The sequence below is a fragment of the Hevea brasiliensis genome, chromosome 4 (genome assembly GCF_030052815.1).
Source record: "Hevea brasiliensis isolate MT/VB/25A 57/8 chromosome 4, ASM3005281v1, whole genome shotgun sequence".
Classification (NCBI taxonomy): Eukaryota; Viridiplantae; Streptophyta; class Magnoliopsida; order Malpighiales; family Euphorbiaceae; genus Hevea; species Hevea brasiliensis.
Genome location: NC_079496.1, coordinates 27340605 through 27358194, shown reverse-complemented (window position 1 = coordinate 27358194; position 17590 = coordinate 27340605). Strand labels below are relative to the sequence as shown.

Below are 17590 nucleotides of genomic sequence, written 5' to 3'. Positions count from 1 at the left end.
TTTTCTCTCCTACCCATTTAGTCTCCTGAATGCAAGCAATATTCACCATTCTCCTTTAAACAATTTCCATTCCCGTTATTATAGACACTTTATTGCTTAATTTGCAATCTCATGTAACAATAGAGATGAATGAGCAACTTAATAGTTCTATACCTTTGGAAGAGATAAAGAAAGCAGTTTTCTCTATAAATCCAACTAAGGCTCTTGGTGTAGATAGTTTCACTAGCCTTTTCTTTCAACATTGTTGGCATCTTATTCGAGATGATCTTCATGTTGCTATTTTGGACTTCTTTTACACTGAGAGATTATTACCTGCTTTTAATCCCACAATTCTATCTTTGATTTCGAAAGTGAAATTAGTGACAACTGTGAAAGATCTAAGGCCCATTGGTCTTTATTCTATTTTCTATAAGATTATATAGAAAATTTTAGTTCACAGAGTGCAACCCTTCATGGATTTTCTGATAGGGGAAGAGCAGAGAGCTTTTACAAGAGGTCATTTCATCTCTGATAATATTCTTATTTGTCATGAGATGCTTCATAATTTTTCTTACAAACAAAAGGGATATTATAAGGTTACCATCCTTAACTTGGGTTATAACTGAAATAGTTGTTATACTTCAGACCTCAAATACAAGGGGTCATGATTTTTTTCTTAGGTTACCATCCCTCATTCATAGATCATGAAAGCAAGCTTTTCTTATGATTTAGGATAAGATACAATCTAAAATAGCAGGTTGGAAAGTAAAGCTCTTATCATAAAGACGGAAAAAAACTCTTATCAAAGTTGTCACCCAAACTATACTAGTATATGCAATGAGTTGTTTTCATTTACCTACTTTACTCTATCAAAACATTAACCAAATAATAGCAAAGCTCTAGTGGGGCCAAAATAAAGATGAAAAGAAACTACATTGGATCTCATGAAAGAGAACGTGTGAGCCAAAATCTAAAGGTGGGATGGGTTTTAAAGAACTTTAGGATTTCAATAGAGTTCTTTTATCTAAACAAGTATGAAGTTTGATTGCAAGACCCAATTCTCTATTTCCAAGAGTTATGAAAGGCAAATATTATCCCTTATCTTCTTTTATAGAGGCTACTATGGGCTCAAATGCATTTGTTGGGTGGTGGAGTATCATGTGGAGATGAAGCATATTAGAGAAAGTTGTTAGATGGAGGATTAGTAATAGTACTTCGGATTTATGCAAAACTGAAAAATGGTTCCAAAATATTTTCCTACTTTTTCTAGCATTATGTTGTCTTATGATCTGATATAAACTGGGCATCCCAATTAATGCATCCAAATAGTTGTTTTTGGAATCTTCAAGTGTTGTAAGAAAATTTTCAACATGATGAAGTTCAAAACATTATGGCAATTCCTTTATCTATTTTCAAAAGTGATGATCAACTCTCACAAAATTAAACCAAATCTGGAGCTTATACAATCAAATTTGGGTACTATGTGGCAAGAAGTATCACTCAGCATTCCTCTTCTACTACTGTGGTAGGTCCAAGTCCTATCATAGTGGCTACTAATAAGAGGTTCTGAAAACATATTTGGAATATTCCTCCACTAAGTAAGCCGTAAGTTTTCTTTTGAAAATTTGTTAAGAGTCGATTGCCTTGTGGATAACTAATTCATTAGAGAATTACATATATTCCTCGTAAATGCAAGTTCTATGGAGCTGTTTTTTCATCCCATGCTGATCATACTAAACTAACACAGTTGCTTGTTCATTTATTGTGGTTTATATGGAAGGCTAGAAATGCTCTAATAATTTTATCAATAAATATAGCCTTTTCATGATATTATTTCTAAAGCTATTCAAGCTACTGATGAATTTTTAGCAGCAAATCAAGTAGCAGTTCTGCCCTCCTCATCTTCTCACATCCAGAGAAATTGGTCTCCTCCAAATTTCGATGCTGCTAAAATTAACTTCGATGCTGCTATTGATGTATGTCAAATATAAGTGCAATGCCGCTACAGCTCGCAATTCTTCAGGCCATCCTCTTCATTGATTTTTTCAAAGGCTAGTTGGAATTACTGATCCACTGATTCCTGAAGAAATAGCTTGTAGAGAAGCTATCTTATTGGCAAAAAATAAGTAGTTTTCAAAGGTTATATTTGAGGAGATACTAAGAAAGTTATTTCTTTTGCTAATAGTGGTAATGTTTGAGCTGATCTGTTGGCAACCTTTCATGATATCTCTATCTTCTTGTGTCTCTCAATATCAATTTTTTTTTTGTTACCAGGAACTGCAATCGAAGTGCCTACTCTTTAGCTCATAATATGCTCCACAAGGACTCTTTTGCTTGTAATTCTTTAGAGCAAATAAACTTCGTAATCCTTTCTTTGTCTACTTAAGACTTAATGAATTTATTGAACCTTAGTTTAAAAAAAAAAAGAAACTGCTTTTTGTTTAAGATTTTCTATTATTATTTTTATCTTCCTCTTAAAACTCAAAACAAGGTGAATTATAATTTTTCTTTCAAGTATTTAATTTCTATATTTTAGAATTTATATTAATTAATATATAAAATTTGATTTTATCAATTAGTAAATTTTTTGGTCCAACTTGTCATTAGTGTGAGTTATTATTTAATTTTTGATATTGCTATTATTCATGAGTTGATCATTATATCTTGAAAATTATATCAATTAGTTTCTTCTTCAACTTGATCACCAAACCAAGTGCATATTATTATTATTATTATTATTATTATTATTATTATTATTACACAAATATGTTCCTTCTTAGTCAATGTTGCATTCTTTTCCAGCAAAGTTTTATTGCCTATATTTTTCAAATGGTTGATTATTATGATATTCTCTATCAAGTTAGTAGGAACTTTGAATATGTGGTAGTGTATTCATGTAATAGAGAACACTATGCTAGGAATTATTACCCTGATAAAATAGATTATTTTGATTTGCTTGAGTATTTGAAAAATGTATTAGTATCATGAACATTTCTATTTTAGCTACAAGATTCATCACCCATGAAACTGCAATCTTTGAATCAGACTTTATAATTATCTCAGCAATATTAAAACAAAGCAAGTGCTAGGAGTAGAGGGACAGAGTTCTAAAGTTTGGAGAGAGCTTTTAGTTATGCTTTTAGACATAGTTCTAAGGCAAACTAGTCAAGTAACACTGCCTTTAGATGCGTATAGCCAAGCCAGATGGAGGGAGCTTTGAAGAATTGCAGAAGGGAAGCATTAAAAAGGCATTTGTATAAGGATTGAATAGAGAATGCACCATTTATATTTGGCTTCCTAATCAAATTTTCACTTCTAAAGTAGCAAACGTTGATAGAATTCAGTACAGCTAAAAGTTGAACTAACTAGTTCAAGTTCCCATAAAAATAAATCCCTCTGCATGCCATTCCTAGATTTTGTTTTGCCAGAACCCATTTTCATTAATAACAGTGTCTGGATTGGATGAGAGGATGAAAAGTCTAGGAAAAGCAATTTTCAAAGAAGTGTCTAGAGCCCACTTATCACACCAAAAAAGAGCCCTTCCTCAATTACCAATCAAAAAGTAAAATATTATCCAACACTAAGGAATTGCTAATGTTTATCAATGAATGATATTTGTACATCTCTCTATATTGAGGACATAGAGCTAAGAGGAAGACCACACTTATTTCATTATTTACTTTATTTGTGGTGGTAATGATAAGAGGGCGGCAAATGTACCAACCAATGTTGGGTGTAGTGGTATGACCTATTGTGCTTTTAAAGGGAAAACTCGAGTTTGATCCTTGGGGAAGATATTGTTGGAAGGGGTAGCCATGAACACTGAAATGATTAGTCTTTTGTGAATCATAAAATAAATATAGAGATATACCCTAATAAATCCAAAAAAAAAAAAGGCAAATGTTGCGATGACTGGTCAGGGCCATTAGTCTGATTTTGACTCAAAATGAGACGAAACCCAACTAGTTTTTATTTGAATAAAAGTCCATGTCTTTCAAGATGGTTCAAATCGATTTTAATTTCAGGTTAAACTGATTTGATTTAATTTCCATTTTTTACTAGAACCAAACTATGGACATGATTACCATATACTCAACTACGATCCAAATTGGGCCCAAAATAAAATTGGAAGAGAGTTGGTCAAACTTGAGATCAAAATTAATCAACATTTTATGACAACAAATCAAATTGGAACCATGTTTAAGAAGGGCCAATCCATTTCCTTCAAACCGTACTAAACCAAAGCCAACAATTCGACTAACACTCTAGTCTAGTTTGAAATGCCCTTTTTAAAGAAAAAACTAAAAAAAAATAGATTAAATCAAAACTAGATCAAATTAGAATTGAATGAGAATCATAATTAAAATTTGACTGGAAATGGCAATTTTAAACCGTCTTTGAATTAGACCTATATCCTAATTGGACTTAGGCTAGACTAGGGAATGATGATGGATTATAGTTTACGAGCTCGAACCAAACAAAAAATTTCTTTCTCTTTTGAATCCAACAAAATCCGACAATTCTTGTCTAGTCAGGTTCAAAAATAGTTTTGGTCAAGTGGTTAAATGCATGCCACTCACTTGATGGGTGCTAGGTTCGAGTCTCAACTCTTTTAATCCCTTTATTAAAAAAAATAGAGAATAAAAAAAAATAATTTTTTTTTAAAAAAAAAGAACAAAGTAAATAAAATTTTTAACAATGAATTGACTCAAACTGAATCAAATCAGAACAAAATCAAAATTAAAACTGAAACTAGAATCATTCAATCTGGTTTTTGGCATTAGGTTCCACTAGCCAAAGCCACAGATTTCGGGTAAAAATCAGATCGAAATTGGCCCATAATTGTGGCTAATAGTGACAATTAAGCATGGCTAGAACCAAATTTGTCTAACTGTCTAAATTGACTTGATAAAAACCATATTGGAAACAAACCAAAAATGATTGATTTGAATTCGAGTCAAAACCATTTTTTCCTTTTAAAAATTAAAAAAGTCAATAATTAGATTTTATGAAACCACTAATGAAACCAAAACTGGGAGATCATGTGGTGCTTGAACCAATGAATCAAAAACTATTATTTCTTACTCAATAAATTCGGATTGAACTGACATCTGCCAAATGGCAATTAAAAAAAATAAGCAATTATGAATACCTTTGATACTCTTTAAGTCTTTCATTTTGTCTTGCCATTACTCATGACATGAAATATGTGTCCGATACATATTTATACAGTGTGACAAAAATCTCTCAAGATAAAAAAAACATATTAAATTAAAGGACAACTAAAAAAATACGTTCAAAAGAAAATTCAAAATCATATTCCTGTAAATTTTTATTTAGAAAGTTCACAAGTCTGCACGCGAATAAATGTATTCATATTTATCAAAACTCATACCTGAGTCCAAGTTACATAAATAAATACATGCATTTTTATATGCGGTGGACACTGTGCTAGTTAAAGTATAAATAACTATATGATATCATTATTATTTTATTACATTAAATTTTTCTTGAATGATTAAATAAAACATATGTTGGGAACTTGTACAAGTTCCTACATATGTTTGATGAATCATGGAAACCATAAGTGATGAAAATATTGATGGTCAAGAGTCATGAAATTAGTTTAACTGTAATGAAAAAGAAAAGAAATTAATTTAAATATAAAAATAAATGGTTAAATGGTCCTTTTGGACTAGTTGGTGTTGGTTATATATAACATTGACATGATACATACATGAAACAAACTGATTTACGTTGTACCTCATCAATAAAAACCATGGAAATGGACATGTCTTCAACTCTCTTCTCTCCATAAATAAATCTCCTTGAAACCCGTAAACACCACCCATATAACTTGGACTTGGTCTTCACCATTGATGCCATCTTCCCTTCCCTTCCCTTCTTTCTTTCTTTCTCATCTCTTTCAATAATAATTTCTTTCTTTCTTTCTTTCTTTCCTGTCTAAGCAAAACATGATGAGTCGTTTTATCAAAATTCTGATTCCATAGTCTGCATTTGCAAATGCTTACATTCAGATGTTGTTGCAAGAAAAGATATTGATATATAAGAGAAAAATTAAGAAATATTAGATAATTAATGGCTTCCTTTTCTTCCCAATTTTCAAAGAAAGCCATGCGTACACCTGGAGGCTCTAATGGATCCCAGGGAAGTCGTTCTTCCAATGGGCAAACCGTGAAATTTGCAAGAAGAACTTCCAGTGGCCGTTACATTAGTCTTTCCAGGGAAGACCTTGATATGGAAGGAGACATATCTGGTGACTACATGAACTACACTGTGCATATTCCTCCTACACCAGACAATCAGCCAATGGACACGTCCGTTGCTGTGAAAGCTGAAGAGCAATACGTCTCTAATTCTCTCTTTACTGGGGGATTCAATAGCGTAACACGAGCCCATCTCATGGACAAGGTTATAGAATCTGAAGTCACACATCCTCAGATGGCTGGAGCTAAAGGCTCTTCATGCGCAATGCCTGCTTGTGATGGTAAGATCATGAAGGATGAGAGGGGACATGATGTGATCCCTTGTGAATGCAGGTTTGTAATTAATAAGTATTTTTTATTCGTCAATCATTCTCCATTACTATATTTTACTAACTTTTTAATAAATTAGTGGACAAAAAATAGATTGAATAAAATAATTTGGTGAAATTATTATTACTTTTAAATGTTAAAGTTTAGGATGATAATATCTTATATATTATATTTTAGGTATATTTAGATATAAAATACATTTTTAAATTATATAAGTGAGTATAAATTATAATTTTATTTGGTACCTTCAAATATTATGGTCAAGCTCCGCCATCCTCCTTAATGACAATGTGTGCTTTCCAGGTTCAAAATTTGCAGGGATTGCTATTTGGATGCTCAAAAGGAGACTGGTTTGTGTCCAGGCTGCAAGGAGCCTTACAGAGTTAATGGAGACTATGATGATGATGTTCCAGATTTTTCTAGTGGAGTACTGCCATTGCCTGCTCCTAATAAAGGAGACAACATGACAATGATGAAGAGGAACCAAACTGGAGATTTCGATCACAACAGGTGGTTGTTTGAAACACAAGGTACTTACGGCTATGGTAATGCCTTTTGGCCTCAAGATGACAAGTATGGTGATGATGGGGATGAAGGGCTCAAAGGAGGCATGGAAGAAAATACGGATAAGGCTTGGAAGCCTCTCAGTCGCAAAATGACAATGCCAGCAGCTATTATGAGTCCTTACAGGTAATATATAACGTGCTTTTTTTTTTGAACATTTGAAAATTTTGATTTTGTTCTGCCACATAATGTTCAAATGAAGATGATAACCCTGCAGGTTGTTAATCCTGGTTCGGTTCGTGGTTCTGGCATTCTTCCTGAATTGGAGAGTTAACAATCCAAATGAAGATGCAAGATGGTTGTGGCTTATGTCAGTGGTGTGTGAAATATGGTTTGCCTTCTCCTGGATCTTGGATCAGATTCCTAAGCTTAGTCCTGTGAATCGTTCCACTGATCTTGATGTTCTTCGAGACAAGTTTGAAATGCCATCACCCTCTAACCCCACCGGGCGTTCTGATCTCCCTGGAATTGACATGTTTGTGTCCACTGCTGATCCTGAGAAAGAGCCACCCCTTGTCACTGCCAATACTATTCTTTCAATTCTGGCAGTTGATTACCCTGTAGAGAAGGTGTCTTGCTATATATCTGATGATGGAGGTGCTCTCCTTACTTTCGAGGCAATGGCTGAGGCTTGCAGCTTTGCTGATCTATGGGTTCCATTCTGCAAAAAACATAATATTGAACCAAGGAATCCCGATACCTACTTCAGCCTAAAAGTTGATCCAACCAAGAACAAAAGCAGGCCTGATTTTGTGAAAGACAGGAGACGAATAAAGAGAGAGTACGATGAGTTCAAGGTGAGAATCAATGGACTTCCAGACTCTATCAGGAGGAGATCAGATGCTTTTAATGCAAGAGAGGAAATGAAAATGTTGAAGCACATGAGGGAAAGTGGAGCTGACCCTTTGGAGCCTATAAAGATTCAAAAGGCCACTTGGATGGCAGATGGAACTCATTGGCCTGGAACTTGGGCCTCCCCTGCTCCTGAACATTCCAAAGGCGACCATGCTGGAATACTACAGGTGCCTTCTTTATTTTTCTTTTCTAATGAAATCTATTTCCATCATATAATTGTTGAATATGGATCCAGGTGATGCTTAAGCCCCCTAGCCCTGACCCGCTAATGGGGGGTGCAGATGACAAGATCATAGATTTCACAGATGTTGACATTCGCCTTCCTATGTTTGTATACGTCTCGCGTGAAAAGAGACCAGGCTACGACCATAACAAGAAAGCTGGTGCCATGAACGCTTTGGTAAGAGCATCTGCAATTCTGTCTAATGGTCCCTTCATTCTCAACCTGGACTGTGATCACTATATCTACAACTGCAAAGCTGTCAGAGAAGGAATGTGCTTCATGATGGACAGAGGCGGTGAAAACATTTGCTACATTCAGTTCCCCCAGAGATTTGAAGGCATTGATCCCTCTGATCGATATGCTAATCACAATACTGTGTTTTTCGACGGACAAATGCGTGCCCTTGATGGCGTGCAGGTAAATGATGGTGTCTACTCAAAACTGTAATTTGATCTAAGTGTGACATTTTCAGGAAATGGGAATGAATTTTTCTTGCTTGATGAGCACAGGGTCCAGTTTATGTGGGAACTGGTTGCATGTTCAGAAGGTTTGCATTGTATGGATTTGAACCTCCAAATCCTGACAAGTATGAGCAGAAGAATAAGGATGGTGCTGAAACTCGTCCACTGACAACAACAGACTTTGATCCTGATCTTGATCTGAATCTACTACCCAAACGGTTTGGAAATTCTACAATGCTTGCAGAGTCTATACCCATTGCTGAATACCTGGGCCGACCCCTAGCTGATCATCCTGCTGTCAAGTATGGACGTCCACCTGGTGCTCTGAGGGTGCCCCGCGAACCGCTTGATGCCACTACTGTTGCTGAAGCTGTCTCTGCAATTTCTTGCTGGTATGCGTTTCTTGATTTCCTTTCACTTTCATTTCAACTTCAAAAAGAATACAACAATGTGACAGGCACAAGGCATTCATTTCCGATAAAATCTTGGTTTGATGAGTCATTATGCTTAATGGAATTCTATATGAAATTGAATGTAATTACTGTTTTATAGGTACGAGGACAAGACCGAATGGGGTGATAGGGTGGGATGGATTTATGGTTCAGTCACAGAAGATGTGGTGACAGGTTACCGTATGCACAACCGGGGATGGCACTCGGTTTATTGTGTAACCAAGCGTGATGCATTTCGTGGATCAGCTCCGATTAACCTTACCGATCGACTCCACCAGGTCCTTCGTTGGGCTACAGGCTCTGTTGAGATTTTCTTCTCTAGAAACAATGCCTTTCTCGCCTCTAGGAAGCTCAAAATACTTCAACGCCTTGCCTATCTTAACGTAGGCATCTACCCATTCACTTCTATATTCCTGATTGTATATTGCTTCCTGCCAGCGCTATCCCTTTTCTCAGGATTCTTCATTGTGCAACGTCTTAGCATTGCATTTTTAGCCTACCTCCTAACCATAACTATTTGCCTCATCTCGCTTGCTATCCTCGAGCTAAGATGGTCCGGTATAGGGTTGGAGGAATGGTGGAGGAATGAACAATTCTGGCTCATCTCCGGAACAAGTGCTCACCTCGCGGCTGTTGTGCAAGGCCTTCTCAAGGTGATAGCAGGGATTGAAATTTCTTTCACATTAACTTCCAAGTCTGCAGGAGAGGACAATGATGATATTTATGCAGAATTGTATCTGGTAAAGTGGACTTCACTAATGATTCCACCAATTGTCATTGCAATGACCAACATGATTGCCATTGGCTTTGCTTTTATAAGGACAATTTACAGCACAACTCCACAATGGAGCAAGTTCATCGGTGGAGCTTTCTTTAGCTTCTGGGTGTTGGCTCATCTGTATCCTTTTGCTAAAGGTTTGATGGGAAGGAGAGGGAAAACGCCGACGATTGTGTTTGTTTGGTCTGGTCTCATTGCAATCACAATCTCTTTGCTCTGGATGGCCATTAGCCCGCCGTCAGCAAACGCAACGACTGATAGCAGTGGGGCAGGATTTCAGTTTCCATGAGCACAAAACGTCTTGGATAATGTATGTTACTGTCCTTGTAGATTCAATTGTAGAATTGAAGAAATCATCGACGTGAGGTCTAAGAAACAAGCAAGTAAAAGAAATTTTTGCAATTTTTTTTTCCTTTTTCGTTTAGCTTTCTAATATATGTTGTAAACTAGTAAAAGGGCCAAAAAGAGGCACAGGAAACAGTTGATTAATATTGAAAAAGACAAGTGAAACATCAATGTTTATAAAACAGAACATTATGTTAAATGTACCTGTGATAGTTTAATGTAAAAACTATGGTAAGTGGTTTTTGCAAAGACAATTGATATCATATCTCAGTCGATTAGAACAAATTTGCATAGAGATTGCAATTTTCCAAACCACCATTCCCCAACTTCTACACTTAAAATTTTGAATGCTTCACACACATGGTCCACTTAAGTTAAAATCAGATAATTATCAAGGCTACCAACACTAGATCTTTTGCTCCAGATTTGCATGACCTTGCTGTCTAACTTATTGGATAGGGATATGACTTCTTAACTAAAAGATAAAATCAAAGCAAAGACTTCTTAGCCCAATTTGATTTACAAAGCAGCTGTCTGATAGAACATAACAAATGGCTATTTCAAAATACATGAGAATAGTATAGTTGAACTTGCATGTATTTAATTCCCTACCAAATCCTCCTTCCAATTGAAAGCAAATGATAAAAAAACACGTTTAGAGATAGTTGTGAGAAACTATAATTACAGAATGAAAAAGACTAAAATGTAAATATACCCAGTGTCTCAAGCTTCGACTGTGAGAAATGACTAAACTCCTTACACTACAAAATTTTACTCCAAACTAGCTTTTTCTGACATGGAGGGAATAACGGCCAACTGTGCTTTAAGTTACAACCATCTCTGGGTTCTACACATCTGACTGCTCAAATGGGACACGCACAAACAACTGCCCATGCAGGGTGACCACAGCAGATGTCTGATGTGGATCAATTCTTGAAGGTAAGCTGACAACCTGTAAGCAGAAACCAATGTTAAATTTGTTTAGGATAAACAGTATAAAGTCTAGTAGTCTACATGGTACTCATTTTCAATTCATGGAATCAACAAGATCTACACGGATTTTCATTTTCTTCCATTATAATGTTCTTCATACAAAAGTGATATTTCAGTATTTACACTTAATTGAATTAGTGAATAAAATGGTCTTTATACTCTCCAAGTGACCTAAACTTGGTAAGAAACTCTGATGGACCACACACAAATACAAGAAACTTGAATCCATTAATCTTTCACAAACCTTTTTAAAGGGTGTGACACCCCAAGGATTATCCAGTTGCTCTGGTTGACCAGATATAATCAACCGTCCTGCTGGATCAGATTGAACATGCACCTGAAAAGTAAATATTATTGGCATAGAAAGCAAGAACTTGTACCAAAGTTCTTGAAAAAATATGAGAAAAGTTCATGGTGTTGTGAAAGGAGATGACAAAATGAGATTAAAAAGAGGGCTTTGAGATGCGTCTTACCTCCTCACGCAAAAGCCCTGGAACTAAAGCATATATTTCAAAGCAGTCATTCTGTGTATGGTCAAAAATTTAAAACCCAATTTTAAACTCACTATGAGAAGTTTAAGGATCAATATATTAGAGTATCCTAACTAATACAATTAGAAGTAGAGAAAATCTTACAGTTCTTTGCACATTGATCTTCACCCAATCAGCTGGAGGTCCAATGTCAATGACCATAGTATCCGCCCTGCCAAAAGAAAACGCCAATTTCAGCACTTTCAAATTGAGGATATTATGTTTCACAATCAATCAATGCCTATGGCAACAAAGTAACAAGTGATCGTAACTGCAGTTTCATTGTTTTCATGTGAGGAACATGGACAGCACGCTCAACATTCGATGGCTTTTTACGCTTCAGTAAACCTGAGTCAACAATCCAAGTTCAGAAAGAACAATTTTGCATCTGAAGTACTGAAGATGCTGATCCAGTTAATTAGTCATACCATTAGATTTTAGCTGCTTGTCACTCTTTGGTGTAGAATTCAAGTTCTTGTCCTAACTCACAAAAAGAAAAAAGAAAAAGAAAACAAAAGAAATAGCAAATTAAGGAAAAAGGTCTTGCTGAAATGATGACAATGCTACACGCGATAGACCAAGGCAAAAATTAATAAATATAAATCCCAAACAAAAATTTTAATCAAGTTTAGAAGTTGTCCACACACCTTGATGATTGGATCACAAACCTGACCATTATTAAGAAGACGCTGGGAGTGCCATCCCTGCATGGCACGAGCTGCAGCATCCCTTCGTGCCCTACCTGATCCAGGAGCTTGACTTCCTGGTGCCTGTAATGAAATTTATTAGGAAAATAAACTTGACTCCTGACAGAAACAAATTTAAATTCATACGAATAACATAATATATATATATATATATATATATATATATATATATATATATAATCTTCACCTAAGGAAGCAACAGAATCTACATTCAAATTACAAAGATAGAAGCAAACATGCAAGGAAATATGCAAAACAAAAGCAAATGAAATGAGTATATTTTGCACCAAAGCTATCCAGTAAGGTTACAACATCAAAATCATGCCTTAAATAACCAATCCTCAAAGAAGGCAACCAGAAACAGGCCCCACACCAATCTAGTGTTATAACAGACAACCTTCCCACTTTCGAACCATCATAAAAGGAGTCCAGAAAATTTCTCTCCTATAACGTAACTTTCCTACTGCAACATATCCTCCTCCGCATAGCAATTTGTTCTACTTAAAGATTAAAGTCCTCAGTGCAACCGCATTGCATTGATAGATGTTATACTAAAATTGAAGAATATATCAACAAAACTTAAACCTCCATAGTCTAGATACACAAAAGACGCAGGCTAAAATTATCTGAATTAGCTATTTTCAGATTACCTGATTTTCAACCCTAATAGGCTCTGTCACGGAAGCATCAGAAAAAGGGAGCTCCCCACAATGCATTTTATGCTTTTCATATTCAAGTAATGCCTGCAAAAAATGAACCTGAGGAAGTGCACAAAAGAAATAGAAAGCTACAATTCCACTCCATGTTGAAAGCTCTTTCAAATAGCATGAATGTTGAAAGTACTTAATTAGACTAGAGTGTTAGATTCTTCGTTTTATGACATATAGAAATGGAAAATCTTTTTTAATGTGCCTATACCCACTCAATATCTCTGGTAGATCCTAACACAAATTATGTATGCAATGAGGATGACAATCATTGATACAGTTTTTCCATAGATATACTTAGCAATTAGAGCACAACCTTCTCATAGAAAATTCGGAATGTCCACGAGACAGTAGTGCAGGTCCTGTTCAATCAAAATCATAATGAAGAATTAACTTAATCCAAACTAACTGAGAAAAGTTATGAAAAAAGCGGTAAATTTGACCATTCATATTCAAACCAGAGCATAGATATTGAGGGGGTTTGTAAGATTCTGGTAAATAAACTTATGGAATCACAGTTATAGGAACACTTCCTGCCTGCATGTAAATCCAACAAACTCAAAGAGACAATGACCATCAATGAAAGCAATAATCATCCAATCAGTTTTCAACTCTTGCAAACAATGAGAATAACACAATTATCCGCAGACAACCACAATAATTTACTATCTAAGCATCCAAATGTAAAAGGTAAACGCAATTCTCTTCTAATACCAGAAACTGTTCAATAATATAGAAGTCAGTGTCAGATATCAAATAAAGTCAGAGTTATCCTTACTTTGGGGGTCTGAATGATTCTCCCACTTGCCGCCATAACTTGCATGAAGTCACCTGTAAATGGTCACAAACAAAAAAAGAAACCTCATAATACCTTCCCAGAACCAACAAACAGATTTTCTAAAGATTTATAAGTGATTGCAAAGTCACATCAAACCACATTTAAGAAATTTTGTGTTTTCGATCAACAGTAAGTTAACAATATTCTTCGGCAAGTGGTGGAAAGATAACTAAGCAGATACTGAAAATAATGATAATGAAAAAAACAAAACCCAATTTAGCAAGTCATTTAGGGAAAAGCAGTTCAAAAAAAGTACCTTAGGGAAAAGTACCAATAAGGACCCATTCATAAAGGTCAGACACATTTTTTACCTTTACACCTTCACTTTCTGAAACTCTTTTTCCAAACAAGTTCAATTTTGTAGAAGAAGTTTTCTTAATATCCTCCATACCATTCATCATAAAAAGACCACGCAAAACCCTGCTACTTTTTAAAATTTATTTTTATTGTCAAGCCATTATCAGTAATCCTTTTATCATAAATAGTTAATAGTAAACACCCAGTTATTAACTAAGAAAAAAAAAGTGCTAATTATGAGAGAACTAAACAAGGATCATATGTTTTTCACTTGTCCTTTCAAGAAGACAGTATGTCAAGAACTACTGTAACATGCTTTATTATAGAAAAAGGGTTAATAATGTTTGATTAGGTTCGCATTTAACTGTACCAAGCATTTGAAGTTGTGTAGTAAATTATTGGACATAGAACAGTTGGAATTTTAACAAATTGTACACTGTTAGTTATTGATTAAAAAACATTAGTAGTAATACTTTTAATCTGAGTTCTGAAGCAGGAGAGTGAGAGAGAGCAGTTTGGGGGGGGGGTGGCCAGTCCGATTGTGTTTGGGGTGGGGTAGGGAGATAACAAGGGACAGAAGCTTTTAGTAAATCTGCTTATAGGAAGGATTATGAAGGGCATAAATTATTTTGTCTTGCCATTGGCCTAGTAGTCTAGTGAGTTAGTGCTTATCCCATAGTACAGGAAGTCAAGGGTTTAAACACTAGCTTCCCCTTCCCCTTTAAGAAATTTCCAATTAAAAAAGTTTTGTTTTATAAATTTAAACTAATTTGGGGAAAACAACTCAAAAGAGATTTCATTGGAAATAAAAGTTCAATTCTGTATATTTTTTCCTTTAAAAAAGAAAGGTAAACTTATTGGTACATTTCCCAATTATTTAACTTGTTCAATGAAATGCAAACTGACAAATACAGAAAGGGAATTACTCATCACAAAAATTGACTGATTAGTTCCCTTTCCAATCTTAAATTCAAGTATTATTCATTTATATATGAATACATGTCAGCTTGTTCTGACCTATAAGATTTACCATCCACCATATGGATATGAAAAGATAAGATGATATTGACCTCAAAATTACAGCACAATCATAATAAAGTAGAAAGCTTTTATGGCTCAATTGAATAAACATATATAAGCTGCACACAAGTGCATACACACAGAAGAGAGAAATTTAAGTTCCAGAAGTTTAATATGTCTGACATAGTTAATCAATTAAGAAGAATCTAAATTAAGAATCAATTAATATGCCTAATATGTCTGACATAGTTAATCCTTTGAACTATACATATGATCTATATTTTTACTATAACAAAGGCATGTACTTCTACAAGGCATTGCAAACAAATGAAGCCTGATAGGAGATGGAATAATTGTCATATAGAGACAGAAAGAAGGCAAACCTGTTCATAGCCTCCCAGTTTGACCACTGCATTCCATAACCTAAGTTAAATGAAATGGCAGGATAAGTAACATTTAGTTGGAAGGGTTTCTAATGAATAGCACATAAGCTTTCAAAATAATAAATAAATTAGAAATAAATAATAACAACTTACTTGAGCAAATTCAATTCTTCTTTGTAGAACTTTGGGGCCTTGAATTCTAAGTTATTTTCTTTATAAAAAGTTTCAACCTCCTTTATAAACGCAGCTTGCTCCTCTTCTGTTCCAGACTCATAACCCTCAGCTGAAGAAGGTTCAAAAAGGAATGATTTGTTTGGAGTGTTCATGGTGGCTTCATACTCTTCATCCAAGTTGGGTTTTGGCATCTCCTTTTTAATCTGTGGTGGAGACAAGTCCACCTTGGTCACCACATCTTTCACTGCCTCCACATTCATATCATCATCAACTTTCCCATCATGTAAAGACTTCTCATTCAAGAGATGGATATGACTATCCTCATTTTTAACATCCGCGTCATTGTTAATTTCATTGGCACCATTGTCAGCATTATCCTCAGAATTAAATTTCACATCTTGAAGGTCACCATGCATTCCATTGGCATTGGCTTTGGCTTGGATGTTACCACCACTAGTTTCATTTTCATGGATTTTACTATCGCTAACAGCTTTTTCATCCTTGTTATGAAAAGTCTCAGGACTTTTGGCACCAGGAGCATCTGCAACCTTTTCAGCTGGGATTTGTTCTTCTACTTGAACAACTGCGCAGTCCATTGCATCTTCGGTAACATCATCCTTGTCCTCAGCCCTCATTTTCCCATTTTCAACTGGGTTTTGAGCTTCCTGATCCCCAGGGTGAGACAAAGGATGCTCTTTGGCTTCCCCTTCAAGTAGTGCATCATTTAGATTGATATTGAGTGTTTCGTCCACATCTTTCCCCGCTTCTTTGGCATACACCATTTCATTACTAGTCATTTCTGTAGTAAAAAGTATAGAATAGCAACCAAAATTCGTATAGAAATTTAACAACCAACCCAACCACCCTTGTTAAAGAGAATGAGAGCTAAAACCCTAAAAAAAGAAAAAAACAAAAAAAAATCAGCTCCCAAAACCAAGAAACAAATGAAGGAGAAAATTTCGAGCAACTTACATATTGAGAAGAAATTACATGCAAAATTGGTAAGAAAATCAAAAATTAAACAGAAAATAGAGGGGAAAAGGGGGAAAAATGCGATGGAAGAAGAAGTATACCCTTTTGAGCGTAGAGCGTCTAAAACGAAGTATCAGCCGAGTCCAAACACAACCTTTTACCCAGAAGCCAAAGAATAAGCAACTGAGAGACTTGGTGTGCTTGTGTTTCTCTATTTACTTTCTTTCGCTTGTGTTTTCTTCCTCAAAGAAAAGAAATGGCACAGTGAAAGTGTTTGGCAGAGCAGGGAAGGAGAGAAACCAAACAAGGAGAGAGTTCAGAGTCTCTAGAGAGAGAGAGAGAGAGAGAGAGAGAGAGAGCAAAAGTCATGAAAGCGTTAATTTTTTTCCAATATTTATCTGTTATTGCGTCCATGTCCATCTCCAATTCTCCCGATTCAAAGCAAACAGTCGTTTTTTTTTTATAACAAAAAAATTAAAAAAGGAAAAATTATTAGTTATTCCACCTATTTTAATAAAATTAATTATTTTATTTTAATAAATACAGAGCAATTATTATTGATTGTCTTGTTTTACTTTCATCCTAATCTTTAATTTATTATTATCAAATTTTTAAATTTTAATTTCATAAAAATCTTTTCACCTATAATAAGTTAAAAATAATAAAATTATTTTTTTATTTTTTAAAGATAAAATTATCACTTTGTCATTTTCATTTTTCTTTCTTAAATTGAATAAAAATTAAAATATTAATAA

General features: G+C 34.9%; 2 protein-coding genes across 5 annotated transcripts; one reads left to right on the top strand and one right to left on the bottom strand.

The window, feature by feature from the left end:
• Nucleotides 1–5924: 5924 nt before the first annotated feature.
• Nucleotides 5925–10690, top strand: LOC110642368 (cellulose synthase-like protein D4). Its single transcript, XM_021794388.2, has 6 exons — nucleotides 5925–6539; nucleotides 6840–7226; nucleotides 7318–8122; nucleotides 8191–8595; nucleotides 8688–9031; nucleotides 9192–10690. The coding sequence occupies exons 1-6, from the start codon at nucleotides 6079–6081 to the stop codon at nucleotides 10156–10158; spliced, it is 3369 nt and encodes a 1122-aa protein (XP_021650080.2). The 5' UTR covers nucleotides 5925–6078; the 3' UTR covers nucleotides 10159–10690.
• Nucleotides 10691–10702: 12 nt separating this feature from the next.
• Nucleotides 10703–17199, bottom strand: LOC110642376 (AT-rich interactive domain-containing protein 5). 4 transcript variants are annotated; one of them, XM_021794405.2, is made up of 13 exons: nucleotides 16937–17199; nucleotides 15843–16756; nucleotides 15690–15729; nucleotides 13930–13982; nucleotides 13468–13513; nucleotides 13095–13187; nucleotides 12385–12507; nucleotides 12166–12217; nucleotides 12010–12085; nucleotides 11843–11909; nucleotides 11681–11731; nucleotides 11452–11544; nucleotides 10703–11166 (listed from the first exon to the last, which is right to left on the bottom strand). In XM_021794405.2, the coding sequence occupies exons 2-13, from the start codon at nucleotides 16658–16660 to the stop codon at nucleotides 11062–11064; spliced, it is 1617 nt and encodes a 538-aa protein (XP_021650097.2). In that variant the 5' UTR covers nucleotides 16661–16756; nucleotides 16937–17199; the 3' UTR covers nucleotides 10703–11061. The 4 variants fall into 4 exon arrangements, 3 of the variants coding, with proteins under 3 accessions (XP_021650097.2, XP_021650116.2, XP_021650106.2); XM_021794424.2 differs by having other exon boundaries at nucleotides 12406–12507; XM_021794414.2 differs by having other exon boundaries at nucleotides 15843–16662.
• Between the last annotated feature and the right edge of the window lie 391 nt (nucleotides 17200–17590).

What these genes read in the sequence shown, in the direction of transcription:
- LOC110642368 (XM_021794388.2), top strand. Translation starts at nt 6,079, where the DNA reads ATGGCTTCCTTTTCTTCCCAATTTTCAAAGAAAGCCATGCGTACACCT. An exon ending in GCTATTATGAGTCCTTACAG is followed by an intron (nt 7,227 to 7,317) that starts GTAATATATAAC and finishes ATAACCCTGCAG; the next exon opens with GTTGTTAATCCTGGTTCGGT. An exon ending in GTGCCCTTGATGGCGTGCAG is followed by an intron (nt 8,596 to 8,687) that starts GTAAATGATGGT and finishes TGATGAGCACAG; the next exon opens with GGTCCAGTTTATGTGGGAAC.
- LOC110642376 (XM_021794405.2), bottom strand. Translation starts at nt 16,660, where the DNA reads ATGACTAGTAATGAAATGGTGTATGCCAAAGAAGCGGGGAAAGATGTG. An exon ending in TCCGAATTTTCTATGAGAAG is followed by an intron (nt 13,188 to 13,467) that starts GTTGTGCTCTAA and finishes CATTTTTTGCAG; the next exon opens with GCATTACTTGAATATGAAAA. An exon ending in TTTGTGATCCAATCATCAAG is followed by an intron (nt 12,218 to 12,384) that starts GTGTGTGGACAA and finishes TTTGTGAGTTAG; the next exon opens with GACAAGAACTTGAATTCTAC.